Genomic DNA, 24,406 nt, shown 5'->3' on the forward strand with positions numbered 1-24,406 from the left:
CATCCAATTGCCAAATTTCTATCGAAGATATCCTTTATTTTTTTTTAAACATGATTACTTCATTGGATAAAAATGATTATACACTGAGAATATGAACTTGCCTTTTACAGGAACAAGGAAGATTTTAACGATATTTTATTGATATTTACCATGATTTTCATAATTTTTAAAATACAGTTTAAGCAACTTTTAATAAATATATACAAGAATATTGTGAAAAATTTCTTGAAACAATTGATCGACTTGACGTGAGATGACTCAACAGTATATGCTATAATCACTGCCTTGCCTGACGTAATTGCGTGCATCGTCAATATACCGATGATGTTACGCCTTGGACGAAAGCATTTTGAACGAATTTATTCGAGACAAGCAGCTAAAACAGGAATAAGTCTGGAAGTGGTTCTTATCGTGAACTTGTTGATTTGCTCCGGGACAGGTACTTGAGGAGTTACGAAGGGAAATCAACTGAACCGTTATCGTTTTGACAATACCTATATGCAAAGTAGTATTATTCGAAGTCCACGCGACCATCATATCCACGTTGAGATTTCTTCAGATATCACGACTGTCGATAATTGATCCCAAATCAAAGAAACACAGGAGGCAATTTACTTTCTATGTGTTTCTATGAACGTGATCGTTTGATTTGAGAGAAAATTTCCAATGATTCAGGCCAGTCGCGCAATCATGAATGTTAAACAATAGTAATATCAATGATCTTATTGATCCACAGTGTTCCGTAAGATGTATCTTATCAGGTGGAACGAGCGATTTCCGAATCAAAAATAAAAGCAGAAATATTCTCAGTATCTTCGTATGACGCTTGTTTATTAATTTTTCTATTTATTAAACGCGTAAATGAAATAAATTCGAATGTCTCTATTACGCGCATATACGCGTCGTTCGTCGTAAATCTTTTAAAAAGATTCCAAGCGTACGTACGAGGCTATTAAGAATAATTTTCGGCTGTAAAAATCCTTTACTCGCCGAGCTCGGTACATCTTACGAAATCTCTGTACAAATTTCGTTCCCACAATACAGAGTTTATAACAAGGACATGAATAAAATTATTCGTTTGTACACAGTTTCTCTTGTATAAATTATAAATGGATGGAATTACGTTCTCATAAATGTATGAAAGATGTACACGTATACACACGCATACACTGTTACATATTCACTTACACACTCGTTCACTCACACACTCCTGTCGACAGATACAGGCGCACACATACATACATAGAAGAAAAAAAACGATGTATCGGAGTTATTTAAAGATGTATCTCACTTTCCTTTCGTATACTTTACATGCGACCGTGATTTCATAAAACGTGTGAAAATATTCAGTGCGCGCGCGCGTCGATTGTCTTTAGTGTGCAAGTTCTTTTTTTTTTCTTTTTAAAGAACACAGATATTTGTCCGGTGCTAGCTACAATATTTCATTTTTTTTTCTTTCTCTTTTTTCTTTTTTCTTTTTGAGAATGTTCCAGTCAAATGCATAAATATTATGCTGCATTTCGTAAGGAACACGCGCAATCTCCCTAGTTTCTTCATACTTTGGGAATACCTAACAACGATTTATTCAAGATGAAAGATTCGTGCAAAGAGGAGGACAAAAAAAGAAATGTTCGTCAAGCAGAATGAATATTAAAGAAGCGAAAGAAACCTCTTTTAACTTCACCCGCTCGAGTTCTGTTTAACTCGCTAAGGGAAGGATGCGAGAAATGTAAAATATTTGTTCGTTTATACATTTAGAAATTCATTGCCTGTAGTTGTTGATTCTTTCCGATGTCACTTGAGAAGTTTCCATCTGTTGCGTAATCGTACCGTCATGCATCCTATTCACTTTCTTCGGAGTTAACGAAAAGTCTGTTTAACGAGAGATGTAATCTCGATCAAAGTTTCTCGATTTCACGGGAAAAATTTCTAGAGGATCTCGATAAAAACACAGCGATATAAGCAGCTATACGGGTAACAAAAGGGGGAAAAAGAAGAAAACTTGGGTAATCTGCGATACGTTGAAATCTCGCGGGACGGTGTGATTAAAAAAAACACAGAAAATGAGAAGCCGGAGGGTAATTAAAACAGGCTACATTACAACAGGTATAAATTCTTGGGGATGAAGTAGAGGATTTTTTTCAGGATAAGAGAAGGTCGAGACGCGAAGGAAAACGCTTTAGAGTGGCGCGTTGCGACACGAGTCGTAATAAAGAGCGAAGCGAGAGAAGAGCGAGAGTGAAGCGTAAAAAAGAGGAGAGCGAATTAAAAAGGGGGAAGACGATGATTACGCGAAGATGTAGGAGCAACTCAACAGAAGGTACACAACCATACACGTTATACGTATACGCTTGATGTGATACCATACATCTACAAGTACTACATATCTACTTACACGCAAACGTGAGAGTTAGAATCTGTGCAAGGTGTAAATGTATCTGAGGAACGAAGAAAAGAGAAAGCATTACAGATAACATCGGGTCACATAGGAAGAAGATGACCAAGGAGCGCGCGAGGGTTACAGGAAATGCGAGCAGAAGGAGATAGAAAGAGGAAGCCGGAGGAGGACCTAGAGAGAAGGTGAGAGTGGGTGTGAGGTTGTTCTCTTCTGGTAAGGATGGTAAAAGGTAAGCAGCGCGTATAGCGCGTGCGCTCGCCGGCTAGGTTGTCCGATACACCTAGTACACGCACACGTACATATACTGACACACATATACGTATGGGGTCGTCTATGCAAGGGAGTTAGGAGACGAAGAGAGCGCGAGAGGTTAACATCAGAGGGAGGATCGCAAACTCGAACGAGGAAGCGAGGAAGCGAGAAAGCGAGGAAGTGAGCGGGGCGAGCGTAAGCGAGATGGGATAACAGCTGGAAACGTGAATGGAAAGAGTGGAATAGAGATAGCGAGCCGTGACAGTCGATGGACAAAGAAGCGAGGATTCGCGAGATCCTTGCGCGGTATGAGGTTTGCATGCCTAGCGGACGGCTCCTCAGTATCGTCCTACGTTTCGTTCGCGACGCGCACCCTTCAACTTGGTCCTGGTCCGCGCGTCATCCAACTTGTTTGATGTACACCGATTGCTCTGGAGTACCGGTGGTACTATTGTTGCTCGTACGACTCTGTTCTTCGTTGTTGGCGGGACATCGCCGTATTTTTTATTTTCTATTTTTCATATTTCGATCAGTGATACGATTCTAAAAGCGGGAGCGAAAGTATCAAACGTTTTATCCCGTGTCACCGGGTGATGTGTGCCGTTTATCGTATCCTCGAGCTGTTTCCGTAGGAATACGAGCAAAGTGATTCGCAAGGGTGACAGAAGAGAGATATTGGATGTTACGCACGTACGTACGTATGTATAATCTTGATTGACGATAAATCGTTCGGCATTGATTCTATTTGTTGTGATTCGCCGCGCGTTGTAATAAACGTGGGAGATTGTGCTTTCACACTATTTCTTGAGAAACCGTAGAAAACGTGCGATGTTGATGAATGAGACTAGCGGTATCTTTTTCTGTTTCGTCATTTCTTAGAAATGTTCTTTAGCTATATATACGTAGGATAAGGTAACTCGTTAATGTTTTACGTATTGTTTACGTTTACGCTTCTGAATTAGGAGGTAAGAAGTGATATGATTTAGATGGTGATAATAAATGATAAGTACAATCGTAGCAAACTATTACTGATCATACCTGATACAAATAGATTGTTCTGTAATTTATGTATGTACAGCAGATGTATTTGTATAGACAATATCGAGATTGTTTTATTGAAGTATAGCGTCTACTCTGTATCGAGTTTTTATTCGTCGCATTTATGACTGGTTTATCACCTCGTAGAATATCTTAACATTGGTTACTGTTCTCATCGATCATATCTTTTAATCGATCTGCTCCATAAACCCTTGTCCGATTTAACTTTCATTTTGCGAGAGCAGTAAATGAATATTATGTGTGTATATATATATCATGGAGATGTTATATATATTATAAGAATCGTAAAATTGACAAAAATACGTAGCGGTGGGAAAAGTAATGCGGTATGTTCCTCGATTGTGAAACGCACAAAAAAGAACCCTTATTTTTTGGAATCCGAGAACGTATAATCGACACGAAGGAGGTTGAATGCGTGAAAGGCGATTAACAAAAAGATGTACCGCTAAAATTATAAGAATATACGATATTGATAGCATAAAAAAAGAGAAACCGAGAAAAAAAGTTTTGAAACCACCCCTTGTTCCTCTTTTATCGTTGATCCAATTCACTGAGACCTCTTTTGTTTTCCGCTTTCATTGATATTCTTCTACGGCATGGCGGGAATGAAAACTTCGTTGTACCGCGCAGGAAGATCGAAAGAAACTTTGTTAAAACTACTGAAGGATGGCAAAGGTATCTTGTGCTCCCAATGCATAGTATGCGAATATCGAGCTTCACGTTATGGTCTTGTATGCGCCATAATCTCCTCTGATTATACCAAACTTTATTCTCTCTCATAAATTTCCACGTTTAAATTTAAAGTAGTTTACTAAACATGTAATTACTGGAATAATGACTGCTTTTTATCTTTATAGCGATCTAAATATTTTAATCTTGATTTTTTCTACAGGTAAGTTAGTATTTTACGCGATAGAAAATTACATAATTCTTCGTTGATAAGCATTTATTTCCTAAGTCGAATGTAACGATATAAAATTATATATTACATACTTTTAAAATATAATGTTTTTCCCAATAATTAATTTTCGTGACACTGTGTCTTACTTTACAGATAGAATATAATATTGTGTAATTATACGTATGTTATATATTTCGAAAATTTATTATTTGCCATTAACATTAATTCATTTTATTTTTAGATATTTTATATTTTTTAAATGGAATATATATATGTTTTTTTCAAATTCAACATTTTTTTCTCAATATTGACCCATTTTCGTGACACTACAAGTATGACGTAAACAGCGGCTTAAATACTAAGCGGCTTAAAACAATATAGCTCCGTCGAACAGCATAATTATGACTGTGATTAATTAAACATAAAGAAAAGGGGTTCCCATGGTCGACATTGCGTTGTATCTCACGATGGAAGGAACACACTTCTACCAAGCTGTTCCTCGGTAACGTCATGCACGTCAGAACCTATAAATCCGCCGAATAGATTCGCTTCCGAGTTCCGGTTTCCACGAGCAAAACTAAATCCATTTTCCTCTCTTCTATTTTTTTCCTTCTCCTGTTCTATTATTACATAGCAACAATTTCGCGGAGAAAGCCGTGGTTACAGATTAATAACGTAAGACGCATTACTATACTCAGGCGCAGATAGAGATGAATTAGCATTCGAAGACGTAACATTTTACGTTCCTGAGAAATTAACTGGATTGTTACCGTATATTACGTAGAAAGCATCACGTTCGTTGGGAAAATAGGATATCTAGTTTTCGTAGACGAGATAGAAACCATCGAGAGTATCTGCATCCCCCTTTTACATCCCTTTCCTCTTAACAATCTTTAAATCGATACGGAAATGTTTTCACCTTTCTTGCCTATCTTCCGTACTAAACTCAAAATGATGCATTACGCATTTCAAAAACAATGAATAATCACTGTATATTTTTAACGCCCGTAACTCGAACAATATCATAATTTGCTTAGACGAAGAAGAAAGGACATAAATCACGAGATAAGAGCTGTTCGTTCTTCTCCTATTTCCCTGTGGATATACCAGTTTCTTTTTTACTGAATATAATATTTCATAAGTATCCTAGAAAATCATCCTCATTATTTTATGATTACGTCCGTAATGGATAATCGCGGTAGCGCGCGCGATAGGATCGCGACAGAGCCGGCGCAGAAAGTGTCTGCGTGTGTATACCGGTAGCACGTGTGTTCGTAATTTCACTTATGTCATAGTTCCACTACCAGCGCGGCCACCCTCCTTCGTCACGTTCGTATCACGCGAGAAAACGCGGAGGACAATCACTGTTTCTTAGGTGTCTGAAAGAGAGGCCGTGAGGAATCGCAATCGCATGTGTGAAGCGGGCCTAGTGTCCTGTGAGGTCGTAGGTAGCCTAACGTGTACACCGTGCACGCTACTTTGCTGGCGAAAGTGGGCTCGTCTTCCGGATCAACGTCTGCTCAATAAATCGTATAAGTCATCCGTCGCGCTTCCGTCTCTGTTAGTGATACGGTAACTCAGTGCATTTACACTAGAACTGCCGATCTTTAACGCGTATCTAAATTACTATACGTATCAGGTAATTATAATTAGATGGTGGATATTTATACAAACTCATACTTTAATGAATACTATCTACACGGAAATTCTGTTTCACTCTGTAAATGTTATAACGAGTTTCGAACTTTTGATATTTTATATGTTTCTGCGTATTACGCGCATTCTGTGCATTTTTGCATTTTTAAATTTCTCATAAATGCATAAAGTTTATAATTGACTCTGCTATGTTCTTTTGTTTTGCTTCCGACTTAATGGTATTTCTTTATCGTTTGCAGATTTATGTTTGAAGAGAATATGAAGAAATTGTTAAAGTTCTTATTAAAATGTTAAAACTGTTGAAAGTTTTTTCGTCCGAACGACAGCGTCGGGATATAAAAGTTGGGAACGACGTTTTTGTACATGAACTTTCTTCATTGTCTTGATGTCTAGAACTTTATAAATATCGTCCACTTCTCTCCACAGCCTCCATAATTATGTTTCCATTCCAATAAAAATCAACGTCAATTTTATCGAAAGTACTTTCATACGTTTAATAATAAAAAAGAGAAAGGATCTGCAGCTCGTCATTTCGACAGGTTTGGCAATTCTATTATTAAACCAATTCAGAGAAGCGCTTAAGCTCCATTTCCCTTCTTTCATCGTTGGACTTTATCAATTTACGCACGATTCGATATATATTTCCCCATTTAGTCGACGTATTTTCGATATTTAGTAGGCTATTAACGCTTATTATTAACGTTTTTACGAAAGCGATAGCTTGAAAAAAAAGCCCCTCGATTGTAACGTTAGACATCCGCGAAGAAGCAATTTGAAACCGAGAGATCTTCCAGTTACTTCCACCTATTTATTATTGACGAAATAAGTATCGTTTCTCCCGCTGATAATCATAGCGTTTATTATTTCGACATTCTCCGTTTCGAGCGACAATTTCGTTGAAAATTATAGAGCGCCACGATTCCTCTAGTGAATATTGCCGACTGACTGAAACGACAATTGTTAGTTAAACGCCGTGTTGGATTGCAATGAAAACGCATTACTAACTCAAGGAGGATCGTGTCGATTCGGTGCGGAAGATTCGCAGCTCGTCTCAACGTGACTCAATATTGGTTGCCGTGGTCGGTTCGCCGCTTTCTAAGATCTTTTGCCACGGGGACGGTAATCAGATTCGTTCTGAAGGTATCTGACGATCTTCCTCGCCGGCAAAGGCGTCGGTGAGTGGCCTGAAATGACCTTTCTTCTGCAGTTGGGATCTTAAATGCGGGCGGATTTTCCGTGGTTTAGGGTCAACAGCGACACGATAAACACCGTTGCCAACGACGGTAGGAGGCTTGCACTTCCGCTTCTCTCCGACACGACGAGCTTGTCTCCCCGTCACCGAGAGTACAACCGAAAGTCCCGTGCCTTCTCGTATGTGTCGGACATATATTCGTGAACAGGATGTTTCATAAGGCGCCGCTCTATAACGATCTCGAGCGTTCAGCATTTCCTGAACCGAAAACACGCGCGTCCTCGCGTTCTCATGATGTTTGTGTATCACACGACTGGGATGAATCGAACAGTAGATGTCTTTTTTGTACCTTTCCTTTCTTTTTTATTCGACAGAATTTTGTTCCATATGTTTGTCGTTATGTTTCTTTTTAGTAAAAAGACGTAACGGTAGAAGCGAGAAAGTTGTAAAATGTACATCGCCGGTCACAGGTACTGGAACACTTGGATTTTCTTGTACAATAATTATTAATTGATAAATTATAAGCTATAGATTATAGATTTCCTTTTTATAATTTTTAATTTTTTGTTAAACAGGCTGTTCAGATAATTTATAATTTGTAAAATTTACTTGTAAATATCGATTAATACGGGCAATTTTATACTCGTAAAATTTTGCTATTTCTGTTAGTTGAATCGTACAACACGATTCTGCTGATGTTTTATATAAATCGAACGCTTTTTCGCTACTTTTATTTTCCAATCTTTTTGTTATAAATTGTTGTTTCATTCGCATTGTATGTACACATATGCTTTATTTATAATATACGATGTAATACTACATAAAGTCAATTCTATCCGAATTTTTCGTTATGTAACTGATAGATGTCTTAGTATTTACGACAGTATAAGAATTACTTTTACAGTTTCTGAAATTTATTACTGCTGTACCTTAAGAAGATTATTTTTTATATATAAATCTTCGATTTCTGTTCTCCACGGAATCTTCCATGAATCTGTCATGGAAACTGAATGAAGATTGACGCAGAGTGAAATATTAATTTGAAGAAAATGAAGCCAAGATTTAAGGCGGAAAATTTCGCTGATTATCTCACCTCTGCTTCTGTACTTCAGATCTTTCACGAATATTCTTCTTCTATTTATATTCGCGAAATCTCACGTAATCGGAGGAAACACGTATTATCGGGATGAAACAAAAGAAGAAAAAGACACGAAGTCAAATACCTCGGTACGAAGGGATTATAGCACCAAAACTCAGTCACGAAAGAAACAAGCAGTTACAAGAACTCTCCCATAATGAATACAATGCTTTACGTAAGGTGGCACGTACACATGGGAAAAATTTCAAAAACACGTCGGTTTCTTTGTTAATGTCTAATAATAAGACATCAAATTCTTTAAAAAAGAAAAAAAGGGAACAAAAAGATGAAATCTTCATTCTTAAAAATTTGGAATGGTTTCATCAGAGAAAAAAGTTTATGAACTAAACGACTGAATCAACACAAAGAAATACATGATTAGAGGAACAAAGTTAACGATTACTTTTACCTTCTAAATGGAAGGGAAAATTTCTTCTTTTACGCTCTAACAAAATACTTCGAAAAATGTTACGGCTGATTCATGTAATTAACTTCGCTATTATTCGCCTCAACGAAGCTGAACGAATGGCAAAAGAGAAAGATTTCGTTGCCTGTTTCAATTTTACAAGTTGTTTGAACAATGAACGTGGAAGACATTTTTCTGATATTGAGAAAATCAAACAATGCATACTTTTCCAACATTACTATATACGTAATTTATTAAAAGTAATAACGAGATAACTAAAACAAGCAACAGTAAATCTCCGAACGTGATATATATTTCTACGATACTGACAAAATCAATAATAATACATACTTGCTTACCGTTGTACATACGTGCAATTTAATGTAAAAATAATAAAGAAACAACTAAAACAAACATCTCATCCTATATACCGCGGCAAATTTTCTGCTGTTAAATCATACTTTAATATTGGTTGCTCCTTTGTCAAAGATAACTTGTACAATTTCAATAAACATTTCAGCTGTTGAAATTTTTAAAACGAACCAAATTTTTCACAAAAATTGTCAAATTTGACCTATGATCTCAACTGAGTCTCTAACGACATATTATAACGTTTGACTTGACTATAAGCAGTCATATAAAGATAAAAGAAAGGAAAGAGATTTCTTTTCCAAAAATTCTCCAGTTTCAATAGTATATCCGAGAGCTATCACGAATCGTTTTAACTTAATCATTAAGCTAACGATCGAAAAGTCAATTGAAACCTGTAATCGTCTGTCCAAGTTTCTCGCAAGACAGCCATTAAATGATTTCAACATCTTGATAAGATAATAGAGTAGAACTATCCAGCCGACATGCCGAAAGACTATTAGTTATAACGTAACAGTTTAGCGTAAGATTAATGATTGTAAAGCAAACTTTGTGCCGGAGATAGGAGACAAGTAAAGGACACGAAGAAAATGTAAGAAGATCAATGTCTTCTTTCAGGTTTTGCGTAATTTAGGTTTTTCTATTATCGACTTTGTACCTTGCTCTACATAAAGGTCGACGAATAAAGATTTTCGTTTAATCAACCGGTCTTGCCTTCCAAAGCAGCTTTACGATCTTTACTTTCCCGATTCAACTTCATTGGGAAAAGTAATCTGTTTCTCGTAACACGCAGCCAGTGTTTCTGATAATATCTGACAACTCGATTCGTTCATTCGATTGTTACCTTAACGCGATGCTCTCCTGTATCGCCTTGTTAGATTTCGAGTGTGCAAAGGTGAACAAAATAACCGGAAACGAACGTGTGACTTAATGAAAAGAACCGCAGCTCCCCTCTGCGATTGTTTAATCACGATTATAATTCCGATAATAATACTTATTACCGTACACGTATTACCAATGTTATCTTGTCTCTTTAATTGGAAAAAACCATTCCCGCTCCGCTTATTTTGACGTATTTAAAGCAAAGATTTAATATATTTAACATCAAAAAGGAGTGATAAAAATGGTAAATTATTGAAAATTAATATCACGTTTAAAGAGGGATTCTATGAAAGTATTCATATTTATATTCGTGCGAGTATTTAATAAGAGACATCGATTCACGATTACTATTAGATTGCGAATTTTTATACATTTACGAGACATTTACATTTGAAAAGATCCGCAGAATGTAAGGCAAAGATATATAAAACATTGAAAGTGAAATGTTTGTTGTAATATTTAGTGGATGAAACAAATTTAGCTTCCATATGTCTCATTTAATTTAATTTAGTGTTATTTAATGTTATTTATGTTCCATTTCTTTATTTACCTTATTATCTTCATAAGAAACTTGAATCTCCATGAACACTCGCAGTTTAATTATTAGAAATGTTTAATTAAACTTGAAAATTACATTCAGTAATATTAAAAATATAGAATATTAGATAAATATTAGGTATTGTTGAAAGTGAAGTTATATCATTTTTAAAGACAATTTCTAAATAGAGAATATATATATACATATATTCATTTATTCATCGAATTTTCTCATTTTTCATTAAATGTTGCACATAATAACACGGTCATTTTCGCACCTATTCTTCGGTTACTAAAGACTATACTTACTGTCGTTCGAGAAACTAGAAGGTTACCAGTTACTCCTGAAATAATTGCCTCCTTTGAATTAGCATTACAAAAGAGGAAGGCGGTACGTATGCGAGTACGCGCTCGTTAAGACGCCAAGTTTTATTTCGCTATCTGCCGGCTATTGTTTCAACATCACTATCCGCCCGTGCCCTGCAGTAGGCTTCCCTTCTGCTATGGCGATGCTATAGGGATCGATCGCTGAAAATCCGAAATACTCCTTTATTAGACGAAGTCAAGTCAATCAAGTCGAAGTTTCGACGAGAATTATAATAATTAGGAATTATCTAGGACGGGGAATAATCGTTACGAGACCGTGGACTCGTCCCATAATGCAGGGAACTTTTTAATAGAATTATGTTTGCAATAGCCATCCTTCTCGTTTCGTTAGAACACGTACAATTTTAATAATACACCATTGAGCGATGATCGTGCACAACAGAGTTAGTCAAAAGTTTCTATCGATACTTTGTTAATTCTGCTGCGGTCCTAAAATTTAATGTTTCAATTTTACTTTTACTTCAACGATATTTAATATTTTGGGAAATGGCCATGAAGGGAAAAGAGCAAGAAAGAGAAAGAGGGGACTAGAAGAGGTGAGAAAGGGAGGGACGCAAATAGAAGCAGGAGAGGAGCAAGAAAGGATGACAGCAGACCAAATTATAGAAGAAAGAAGAAAGAGAGAAGCAGAAGAGAGGGGGAAAAGGATAAGGGAATCCAAATATAATATACGGTACAGAAATATAGCCAAAGAAAAATTACCAAAGTACTTAGAAGGGAGGATGAAGTGGAAGGACAGAAGAATGCTGGCAAGATTCAGATGTGGAAACGAGACCAAAGCAAGGGAATACTGGAAAGAAGAGGGAGAAAAAAGATGCAGATTATGTAGAAGGAAAGAAGAGGACCTGAGACATGTAATAGAAGAATGTGAAATAACGGGAGGACCAAAGGACATAGGAAAAACGCTAAATGAGATTGGAGAAGGTTTAACAGAACTGAAAGCAATAATAGAGAAGAGAAGGGCAAACGACAGGAAGGATGCACAGCAAGGAGGCTAAAGACCAAAGTTGCAATAGTTTTTAGTTATTAGTTGTTAATTTGTAGTTTCTAGTTTTAGTTTTTAGAGATAGAATAATTAAGGGAGTGCAATAGAATAGAGTGGAAAAGAGGGGAGGTAGACATATAAGAAGAGAAATAGACATAAGAGATGTAAAACCGAAAGTTAGTCCAAAGCCGAAAGCACGGACTAAGCAATAATAAATAATATTTAATATTTTAATCTACTAATCGGGAAAAGTAAGTTAACTTGACACGCGAAATGCTTAATTTTTTTGAAAACGATAATATTTTTATTTAATGACTCCCTATCTCTTTACGTGCCGTTTAATTTTTGGTAGAAATGAATTACATCGTACTTGATTTAATAACCAATAGCTTGAATAAAACATTGACATAAAATTGAAACGAAAAATCGTACCAACGACGATTACTTCGTATCTCAATTTCAAACATTTTGTTCTAATGATAGAAAAACGTAATTGGATCGAAAATGATTGAAGAGATGCAACGGTGTTAGTGCACGTACATTACGAAGTGCAAATTGATTTTTCAACTTCCTACTTCCAACGAGAAGAAATAAAAGCAAAAATAAATTCGAATTACTATTTGTTAACGCGATATCGTATTCGTTATTGAACATCGTGGTAATTGAAATCAAAACCATACACAACTCCTAACGCGTTACGAATGATCGCTATATATAGTTCATTATATCGTTATATAAGTAGACTGCGGATGTTTAAGTATTTATGCGTAATTTAAATATGCAAAAATGCACAGATTGCACGTTTAAAATAAAGCAATATCTAATCTTCTGTTTAGATTCCACTTCCTTAATCTATGATGACAAAAATCTGAATTTGCATAGTCATCCGTAATTTACGGTATCTCTTATTAATCACTGTAGTCTTGAAAAATGAAGGAATTAAGACATTTTTAGATAAAGAAGGAATTAAAAACATTTTAAAAGAATATAATAACATAATAAACAACATAAAAGAAGATAGCTTATCGTACGCCATAATGGAAGAGGAACGAAGTTCCGTTAAAATGATCGTTGGACACGGTCGCAGGAATTCGTGGCGATCGTTAAACAGCCAATATCAATTAACGGAAAGGAAGCAATAAGCTACGAATCCGGTTATCGACGAGGTGAAACGACAACGAGCCGGATTCATATCGAATGAGAGAGGAGTCCGCGCGTCGCAAACCGAGAGAGAGTGAAAGTACTTCGTTATAATACTCATCGCGGTTTGCCCAAAGGATTAACCATAAATTGCGCGTCGCATCAAATGCCAACCAGCAACTTAATGACTACCGTAATCATTTTGAAAGTCCGGTGAATCGGTGAACCGTGAGAATGAACAAGATATTCTCTACCGTCTTCGGGGTTGCGTCACCTGCTACGACGACAAAGACGAAGAGGAAGATGAAGAGAGGAGTAAAACGAGCACGTTGGGGTTATCTGTTTCTTCCGACAACGAGGCTAGCATGTTTCATGTTCGATTGAATGTCACTGAGCCACGGCCGATATCGTGACGTGGTGTTTCTACTCGTCACAGATTGCGGCGTAATGGAAACCCCATTACCACGGCCAGGGATTTGATTAGGATAATCGCTTTCACGGGTAATCACGAGCTACGTTCGCGCACGAGTCCTTCGCCGATCGTATCATCGCGATTCAACGGGCCGTTTTCTTCCAGTAAATTCGAATTGGCCGTTTATCATTGATTTACGTGTAAGTGAGATGAGCGTAGGAGGATCGTGAAACATTATCGAGGAGTTATGATAATTTATTTGCAGCTTATTTTCTGTTTTTTTTTTGTTTCTTGTTTCTTTTTTTTTTTTGTTGGAGGAAAATATTTGATTGATCTTATCGGGTAGGAATTTATTGAGGAAACGATAACTGCTTTTTTAGTTTTCTGGAAAATACATAGAATGTATGTAATATATGCGGTCTGTAGGAAGTAGTTTATGCTTGACAAACAGATTGTGGATATTCATGCAAATTTATATTTTTATGAGTATAGATAAGGAAATGGAATATTATAAAGAACACTATACTTAATATCATGATGAATCGCGTATCATTGGAGTATTAAAAAAGAAAAGCTTTGTATATCAGATACATTTTCTATGGCGAGTATTCGAATATTTTATTCCCGGCGAGATAATAATAAATAAGAAAATTGTATCTGATATAAATAGATTATTATGTTACGTACTATGTTCATATTTTTAGCGACTACGTCATAGAATTTTAATCTTGTTATCTTATTTTTCGTTTTTATCTGCTTTCTTCTCATATATTTTATTATTACCTTTTATTGATATGTATATGTTATTATCTGTTTCAATCGCATTTCTTCATAAATTTGTTTGCATAGTAAAGGTACTTAAATCTTCTATTAATTATAGATCTAATAAAAGAATAATAATAAAATAGTAACAAGAACTATTACCATCGAAGATTTTATTAAGATAATAATAACTCCATGGGCAATTATAAAATATGTTTCTACATAAATCTTACGAGATTATTATCACGATTAAGCAAGGTTCTTGGTATTTTATTTATTCTCGTTAATAGTTCACGAGAATGTATAAGGCTTATGTATAGTATGAAATATAAGCGATTAAATGTCATCTCTTTACTTAAAGCTTCGTTTCATAAAAACCTTTATTGTTAGAACCGTATCTTATGAAATTTAATTAGAACCTAAATTATTAGTTTAGATTCTAAAATAACTTTTGCTTAAACATTTTTAATAGAAGGTATTGATCGAATTGTATAATAAGTGCTTATTATTCAGTATAGAGAGATGTTCTTTCAGCGCCGAAATAGCTCAGTTGGGAGAGCGTTAGACTGAAGATCTAAATGTCCCTGGTTCGATCCCGGGTTTCGGCAGTGGCTTTTTTTTTTCTCTTGAAAATTTGAGCTTTTATTATATTTTCATTTTTTTATATCGTTTTTGAATATATCTAGAAATAACAGAATATTTGTAGTGTAATTTGTTTATTTATTTTGATTTTATAGATAACAACATTATTATTTCTTATATGTGTATATGGCATCCATATATTGTATATGTATTGAATTGAGTAATAAGTTTGCTTTAGCGAAAAATAGCTTTTCACCACTGTATACATTGCAAAGAATGATATAATAAATTAAGAATGTAGAAATATCTACGTGTGAATTTTTGATGAAATACAAAACAAGATAAATTTATAAAGAAATGGGATAAACAAATTCTCTTTAACTATATAGATAGATTTCATATGAAATTAATAACACTTGACGTGTTTTCTTAAGATATTGTGACTGAACTTATTACTCATTATGATACTTGATATTTTTCTAATTACGAAGAAATTGGATTGATCTGAATTTGCTTATATCTTGTTACAGAATCATGCACAAGAATTTATCGAGAATGGCATATCTCGAAGTAATTATATTTTTATGTAAGTATGATTAAAGTATCTCTCGATCTCTCTCGATATGTTTTAATCTACATACGTATATATATGTATGATTTTTATTACGAGGATGTTACGTTAGCGTTATTGAATGTTAAAACACGGAAAATGAAGTATCATTTTTCGAGGAATTGATAATAAATTTCGTTTCTGAATATTTGAGGTTTAAGTGTCACTCGGTTTTTCAGGTTCAATGGTCACTTTCATGGTCAGCAATTGCGAAGCAGAGGTGACTATGATCGCTCATTAACGTTTCTAGCTTCTACCGTGTGAAATAACAATACATATCTACATTCAATATCTTTTATTCACACTGCTATTAATACGAAACAAGTTATAAAAATGTGTTAAGAAAAATAGCAAAGTATTTTCAAATATTCTAAGACTACTTGTCATACAAGAATTGTTATTAGACTATGGATATTTATGCGAATGCATATTTTTTAAATAATAGTTAGAGATGCTATACTGGGAAGCTCACGAAACTAAAAAACTTTCAAGTCCTTGAAAATCAAGATTTTTAGTTAATCAACTTTTGTTTAATTTTAAGATAATTTAAAAGATCCGTTTCATTTATTAAGTATTGTATCGAGTATTTTACTTTGAATATTCCATGTATATTATACATTTTACAAATGTTTATGAATATTGTGTTGTTTTAATTAATATAGATAATTAACTGATTCACATGCAAGTATACTAACATCATTATAATATTTATAGTGTTCCAATCTTATGCAGCATATTATTATGTACATTCAAATTTCCCATAAGCAATAAATGCATAAAAATCCTTAGTCTAATTATTATACACTTAACACGGTTAATATTTTATATAATTTCATTACGAATTGCTTTCACTTCTAGTCAGAAACTAGTAACAAAAAAGCAAATCTGCCAGAACTTTCGTCAGAGTTGGATTTATCCAGTATAGAAGCATCCATAGAGAACGAGGAATCGTTGAAAAAAATAGTGAAAAGGCTGGCATCTGAGAAGAATGGCGAGTACCAAATTTATCAAGGTTTCTAAGCCATACTCTTATTAACACCGAAAGTAACACTTCTTAACCCTCTTCCGTTCTGTCTCTAAAATACTTTCTTCGCCTTTCTTTCCCAGTCTTCTTCGGCAATGTGGATCTTCTCAAGGAATGGCTCAAAGGAGCGGGTATTATTAATAATACTGCATAAGTACACCAGCCGCTTTCTCTTTCAGCTTCCTCTATCCCAATAGAATAAAGTGCATGCATCTAGTTAATATCCTTTGTAACTGACCGATGTGACAACTAATGCTGTGGATCACCAAGAAATCGATCTCGATCGATGGAAAAAGAAAAGAAGATCAGATTATCAATTAATACTGACTTTCATGTCTTGTAATAGAGTCTTGTAATAACATGAATGTATATTAGGTTGTTTGGAAAATTTGTAGTAAAATTAAAGGAAAAGTTTCAAGATTATGAATTAATTAAAAAAGAAAATGTTTTATAAGAACAAGAATAAATGATTGTGGTAATATGCTATAGGCGGTAGAATCGTTTTGAATGACACGAAATAAAACATTTTTCGAGCAACTACAAGAAGCTTTAAATGCATGTAAAAGAATTAACTTGCATGACTTAATGGAATCCCTGCACACTTTTTTAAATTTTTCACCGTATTCACGAATTATGAAGGAGAAAGAAAAAATAAATAAAGTAGAAATTTCGCTGTTGGAAATTAAAACGTCAGTGGATTTTTAAAAGATAACGATCAAGTCGTACAATGAAACATGATCTTGTAATTTAGGCGTGACAGGACAGCCAGGAGTGGATTTTCCAGCTCTCACGACAATTCCAGCCACTTCGTTCAGCTGTCGCGGTCTGAAAGGTGGTTACTACGCTGACTTGGAGACGAATTGTCAAGTAAGTAATAAATGGTTTAATATATATCTTGCCGCAATATAATTACTTTAATCAAACGCGGGATTCACCGTTACGACATCGCGATATCTCGTCTCGCGATAGCGTAATCGAGCAAACTGATGAATAGACCATTTAACTCGTAAAACTTGTGAAACTTTCTCCTAAAAATTGTCTTTACCAATAACGTCAAACTGTTCGAAGTTAAAAAAAAAGTAAGAAAAGATTACGAAATAGACAACCAAGTAAACAAACATTTTTTAAATGAAGGAAGTTTAATTAAAAGTGTCGACGACCTTAAACACGTTAAAAATAGAATAAAAATTCAAAACGAGTGATAATAATGACGTATGATTATGTTTGGTAATCAAATGAGTCAGGCAACCGATGCGACTATGAGATACAAGATATTATACATTACGAAGATGTATAATTATGTATTGTGTGTCAATGTATGCTCTTTTTGAGGAATAGACAATTGCAGAACTGGGTTTTTCACTTCCATTATTGTAGACTGCTTATTTCTGGAAAACCCAACGATTTAAGAAAATAACGTGTTATAATTGTCATCGTAGTTCGTTTGATATGGCCTACATATTAAATTTTATTTCTTAAAAGAGAGATTAAGAAAATTGTTAGTTCTTATATTCTCATTCATATTCTCATATTTTTTGGCCGCCGAACTACACAGACTCCGTTTACATAAATGATACCGTAATGGTACACGATGAACAAAAATTAAGCAATGAATTATCACGATGAACATTTCTCTGTTCAGGTATTCCATATCTGCGACAACGGGCGAAAAATCTCATTTCTTTGTCCGAATGGCACCATCTTTCAACAATCGCAGCTAATTTGCGATTGGTGGTTCAAGGTGGACTGTAGCAAATCCGCGGAACTGTACGAGCAAAGTAGCGAGCAGTTATTTGAAGAAGAACGAAGACGGGCCGAATCCCGAAAATCGAAATTAGATTATCCACAGTCGATCGAATCAGGCGCGCAACAAGACTATTACGACGTTCAGAATCTCAGTTACGATGGTAAGCAGAACGGAAGGATTAAACCGTATGAAGAGCCTCCGCAAGAAAATCAGGTGCAACCAAACAGAGAAAGGATCAAGTCCTCTCGACACTTTGACTCTGGCAACAATTTCAGTCAAGAATCAAACTCACAGAGAGACGGTAACCAACTGTTTGGTGGCAATGGATTTCACTCGAACAATCAACCTTCCAACTTGAAACAGCAATTCAATCAATTTACAAGAAACACCGACGAAGGGAACGTGAATAGATATTCGACGACCAGTCAAGATTATTATAGCACCCCGAAAAAGGCTCAAAATTACTACGTTACGAACAGAAACTCGAATAGTCAACGTGATGACAAAGGAGCTCTGAAAAGATTGAAGTTTAAAAGTCTGAATAGGAGTAACTCTACTTCTTCGCAAAGGGTCACGCCAGCTTATACAGAGTCAACTACATTCAGAGGAAGTAATACAAGCCCCGTGAAAGAGTCTCAGCAATTTGCAGAAAGCGCAGCGTTCGTTGGCAATCGTGGGAATCGGTTCAACGAAAACACTGGAAATACGCACCAGTATTACTATCAATTGTACATTAATCGTGATTCTACTACGAGAAATTCTATTTATGATTCGACCACGTGGAGACGGGATAATGAAAACGACGTATCCACACAGAGGAACGATTACCCGTCGTTTACAGACACGACGTCTACTTATTATGAGACGACGACACAGTATTCGACGGTCACTGCTACTCCTCCGTGTAACGACGAGATTACCACCGAAAGTAGTAGTCTTCTAACGAATCCATCTACTTATTCTGATACTCAACCGATCACCGAATCGCTTCTGTTTGCTAATAGCAACTACGAGTATCGTGGAAACGCGAGAACTATAGGGACTAACGTTCGAAGCAGCTTCGTTGACAAGAATTATTACGATGGTAACGATAATAGGGATAATAATAGAGCAACTATCGGGAACACAGGAACAGTTCCTCCTACGACTCGTTCCTACGTGACCACAGATGTCTATCGTCAAAACACTATAACACCGAGTTCTTCGCAGCAGAGATATACTACAAGCTACTTTTCTCCCACACCAACTGCATCTTTCCGTAGCAGCAATTTTGGACGCAGCACAGAGAGACCAGCGACTCGAACCACGATCGATAACCAGTCTAATAGGTTAAACAACGATTCTATACCGACTAGCAAGAACCCCTCCACGATATCTTCAGGCTATCGACAAAATTTGATCAGCACAACCACAGAGAAACCTTTTAGAAGCACTCTGGCTTATCAACAGAACACCGTGACCGAGAAGGATCTGAGTCCTTACGATAGAAGTTTCACGTACAAACAGGGTAAAGTGATGTCTACACTAGGTCCTTATATTCCGTTTACAAGAAACTACGCGTACAGTTCTAGCAGTACCACTTCAAAACCAACTCCATATACTCCCACGGTGCCCACTTATACGACGACTTATACCTCTCCAAGAACTCTGATACCAAAACTGAAATATCCTACTCCGACGTCGTCAAGTAAGATTAGGTCGAATGCAGCGCGATTTTCCGAAAGAGAACACGCGTTGAGTATGCTACACTCTTTGAAGAATCTTGAGCACAGTGTATCTAGTTTGTCGGAAACGTTGAAAGAAAACGAGAGGGCGTCGAACGTTTCCGTTCCTCCAGCTCCTTCGACATTACACTCTCTAGCTCTCTATTTCTCTACAGCCACAGAGAACTTTGATTCGAACGAAACTACGGATTCCTCTATAAATATAGAGTCTGCAGAGGATGTGGAGGAATCGGCACTTTCGAAGAAGAGTAATGGAACGGTCCAAGTGCCGACCAGTCTTCTAACCAGGCACACTATCGATTCGTACACGGAATTATTTAAATTGAACGAAGAGGTGGAGACGAATAATGTGACTACGGAAGATCGTCTAGACAATTCTAGTGGTTACAGAGAGGATTATAACGATGATTTAGAGCTCCAACAAAGCGGGCGATCCTTGGATGATCTTCGAAAGACTAACAGTACTAGACTTCGAGAGCTGGCTCAAGTGTTCACACACGCTTTGTCCGCCTATTTATTGGATCCAGAATCGTTTAAGAAGGTATTAACGGAGATCAGACCAACCGAGCCATCCAAAACTACGGAAGAAAATGATTTATGGAGCACTACTACTCCCTATCTGATCGAAGATAACACTTCCCCGACCAGAGAAAGAGACGAAGTTTTGGATTTCTCCGACGATGGTAACGATATAAGACAGAAATTAACTACCATTTATCCTACCACCTTTGAACCACCAACCACTACGACCCAAGAGAGCGTTTACGATACTTTTAGCACATCAGCAAGCACTTACTACACTACTCCCAAAGTATTTTCTCAAGACGGGTTTGAGTATAGTACCAACTTGATATCGTTGAGTCCTGTGACTGGCACGTATTTCGAGACTTCCGTTCCTCCAACAGAGAGCGCGTATACTTTAGAGCCAAACAGTACACCGTATGATTCAAGCGGATTCTACAATCAGAATAACGAGGTGGGCAAAGGAAACGCCGAGTCGGCGGTGACAAGTAGCTACGTTTCGTCCGATGAGACTGGGAATCAAAATCGCGTTGGGGGTTTCCAGAATAACAGCGTCACGACTGTCACGGAATCACTCGACAAATTATTCGCCAGCACTCCCATAAGCGACAATTACGTCGTTTCACCGACACCTCCCTCTCCATCCGTGTTCGTGCACATGGTTACCTACAATTGGAACAAAAAGTCGACGAGTAAGAAACCTGAGCAACAATTGAATCCTCCGTTTTTCGACGATCATCCAGAGACGATTCGAAAGGATAATGATAAAACTCTCGGGTCGTTGAGGCATGAAAGTTATTCTAGCACACCTATGTCCACGCATAGCGTTCGATCGACTACTTTTGATTCAATCACGAGTTACGAAACCTCTACAAATCAGCCTCATAAAATTCCCCGTCACAAGTCGTTATTAGCCGAACCGAAACCGATTGGAATTTCCCTGCCTACGTCACGAAGCAGTTACATGAAGTTTAGAAATCTTTACAATGGCGTGGACGAACATAATATCGAGACAACAGAGAAACCTATAACAACCATAGCTGCCGTTACTGAACTAACAACCTCCACTACAAATAGCATAGATACTACGCCTTGCGCAAATGACGATTCTAACGATTCTTTCGAGTCCGTAGATCAGAAAGAAGATTCAAAGATATTAAACAGTGACCACTGGACTTCGTCTCCAGCTGTTACTCATTTATGGGAGACTTCGGTGTTCGTCGACCCTCAGAGAATTAATCACGATTTAGAGTCAGACCTTGGCTCCACTGTTACAACAGGAACGTTTAGCATCACTGATAGTCGAGAAGGAGTAGATTATGAAAACACGCCTTCTCTGGGTGAAGATGTATCGAGTAGTTCAGACGAGTCATTCATTAGCGAAGAAGATGTCCTGTTTTCATCGCAGAGATTGTCCAGGGATAAAGATTCGCCTACGACATTTTCTCTGCTTCCAACATCGTTTACTTCGTCAACAGCTGAAAACACCGCGACACCGAAGCCAATGATAACCACACGCAGCAGTATCACGACGACCATAACGTCTTCTATCACGTCGACGAAGTCTTTGCCTCATGACACTCTGGTGACTTCTTTATTGCCTTATACAGTGGCGACGACTAAGTTAAATGGAACAGAGAACGAAATTGCTGAGAAACTGTTCGGTAAATTAAACGATTCGAGTACTAACACGTTGATGAGGGTGATGAAACAGGCGGATAACAACGAGACTGTTCGACAACTTGTTCTACTTTTAATACGACACTGCAGCGATCCAGCGAATAAAACGTTGCAACGTGAAAGGGAAGAATTGCTAAACGCGTTGCTTAGATTGCCCGTGAACGAATTTTCGTCGGAGGAATCGAAGAACGCGGTGGCCGGAATTAATCAGCTTAGTCTGCCTGCTGTTAGGTCGATTAATTACGCAAAAAGTGCCTCGACCACTCCATTAGTCACGGATCCACCGGTGACCACATTTAGGAGTAGAAAGAGCCGCAAGTTTCGAACAACTACAGAAAATTCGGCGAGCATCGTGAGACGATCGGAAAAAACCGCGACGTTGGATGAAAATAATTCTTTGCAGGAGGACGAGACTGTTGCGTCGGATAACAGGGCGCTGGAACTTCTCAGATCGTTGTACACGATAGCTACCAAATGGGGGTGAAAATTCAAGAGCTGAGATTTAAGTTGCAAGGATCGTTTAGCGTCGACAGGCTCTGAAGATTAGAAATCCCTTCCGAAACATGTCTTTTTGAGAAAACTACTTTTTCGTATTACTATAGCATGTATTGGATGAATCGATGAAGTTCAAGATGAAGAACGATATGCTAGAGAATTGTTGATTGATTTTATAGACAGACTATCATAATTCGATCAATTAACTTGTATTGCCTAATCGTATAACAAATCAATTTTCTTTCTTTGCTAGTGTAATGTTATATGTCGAATAACTTTTGTTCAGAGGATTTTTCAAATTGATTAGAAAATTAAATTGCATTGATACGAGAGTGGAAGGTGTCTATGGGTGATGGGAATGCAACACGTACGTAGTTAATACGACGGAAATATCTTTCCTTTCAATTTTCTATACGCACGAAACTCTTTACTGTTAAGAAGTTAAGCTTTGTTCAGATTGGTCAAATTACATGAACTCGAGCAATTTAAATTCGTGTAACTTGTTACCTCTTTACCAGCGTGTAATTTACTCGAGTTGAAATATCTTTATAATTTTCTATGTTTATCCTCATCAGCCGACTCGATTTGAAATAATCTGAAGCATCTTTATGCTACACGAATATAAAATTCTGATTAATCGTTTCCACGGTACTTTAAATAAAATTGACTTTAGATTATACCTCGGATTAAAAGTTTCATACGAAACCAGCAAGTATCTTAATATTTATGAACAAGCGTGTAATTACTTCCTTTTTATTCTTATTTTCTAATAAAAATATTCTACCTTGTGTTAGGTGTTCCCTTCAAATTATGTTACTCGTGCTCAAGCGGCTTGAATTCACGTAACTTGACTAATGTGAACGAAGCTTTACGGTGTTAGTGATCGACGAAACGACTCCCGATTAATTTCATTTGAATCACGCGTCGCGGACGAACGAGTCCGCGGAAATAATGAAATTCTTTGGAATTCGTTCGTTAAGTTGTAAATTAAAATACATATATACAATTGCACCTGATCGTTAACAGTATTACATCGCGTACAAGTACACTGTATTATAATCGTTGTACACCCTACGTTGAATAAATAAGAATTTCGATGTTCTATAATAGATTTAACGATTTACCTTTATGAGAAATATGAACTGTGCATTTATATCTATGCTGAAATGGTTTCAATGGTTTGCAAAATTTTAAATCATTAAGGACCAATGTTGCGTCAACGTACTTTCAATTATTCTAACGAATTTATATCACAGAATTCTATTTTTTAACACAGCAATTACGAAAGAATATTCCAAAGACTTGCAAAATATTTTCTTTGTATAGTATTTCTTCTTCTATCTAGATCCTACATTTTGATAAAGTTTGAAGAAGTTGAAATATTACACGATAATACTAGGTATTATCTCCTTTCTAAGTCATGAAGATTGATTTCATCTCTCTAATTTACACAATGGACTTTTGTCAAGTATTTGCACACCTGACACATAGAAAATTTTTTTGAATATATTATGTGTTATAACAAACTTTATCTTTTATTAGCATT

General features: G+C 36.4%; 1 protein-coding gene and 1 non-coding gene across 2 annotated transcripts; both read left to right on the plus strand.

Annotated features, from left to right (window-relative positions):
* Positions 1-119: 119 nt before the first annotated feature.
* On the plus strand, positions 120-24,160 carry thw (chitin-binding domain protein thawb). The gene is made up of 7 exons (XM_069117976.1): positions 120-3,340; positions 15,589-15,644; positions 15,848-15,888; positions 16,527-16,680; positions 16,776-16,823; positions 17,444-17,559; positions 18,335-24,160. Exons 1-7 carry the CDS (start codon positions 3,330-3,332, stop codon positions 22,847-22,849), a joined length of 4,941 nt encoding a protein of 1,646 aa, XP_068974077.1. The 5' UTR covers positions 120-3,329; the 3' UTR covers positions 22,850-24,160.
* On the plus strand, positions 15,012-15,084 carry TRNAF-GAA (transfer RNA phenylalanine (anticodon GAA)). Its single transcript has one exon. It is a non-coding gene; the product is annotated as a tRNA-Phe (tRNA).
* Positions 24,161-24,406: the final 246 nt, after the last annotated feature.

The sequence above is a fragment of the Bombus flavifrons genome, chromosome 8 (assembly GCF_040668555.2).
Source record: "Bombus flavifrons isolate JBK064 chromosome 8, iyBomFlav1_principal, whole genome shotgun sequence".
Taxonomy (NCBI): domain Eukaryota; kingdom Metazoa; phylum Arthropoda; class Insecta; order Hymenoptera; family Apidae; genus Bombus; species Bombus flavifrons.

What these genes read in the sequence shown, in the direction of transcription:
- thw (XM_069117976.1), top strand. An exon ending in CGAGTACCAAATTTATCAAG is followed by an intron (nt 16,681 to 16,775) that starts GTTTCTAAGCCA and finishes TTTCTTTCCCAG; the next exon opens with TCTTCTTCGGCAATGTGGAT. An exon ending in ACTTGGAGACGAATTGTCAA is followed by an intron (nt 17,560 to 18,334) that starts GTAAGTAATAAA and finishes TTCTCTGTTCAG; the next exon opens with GTATTCCATATCTGCGACAA.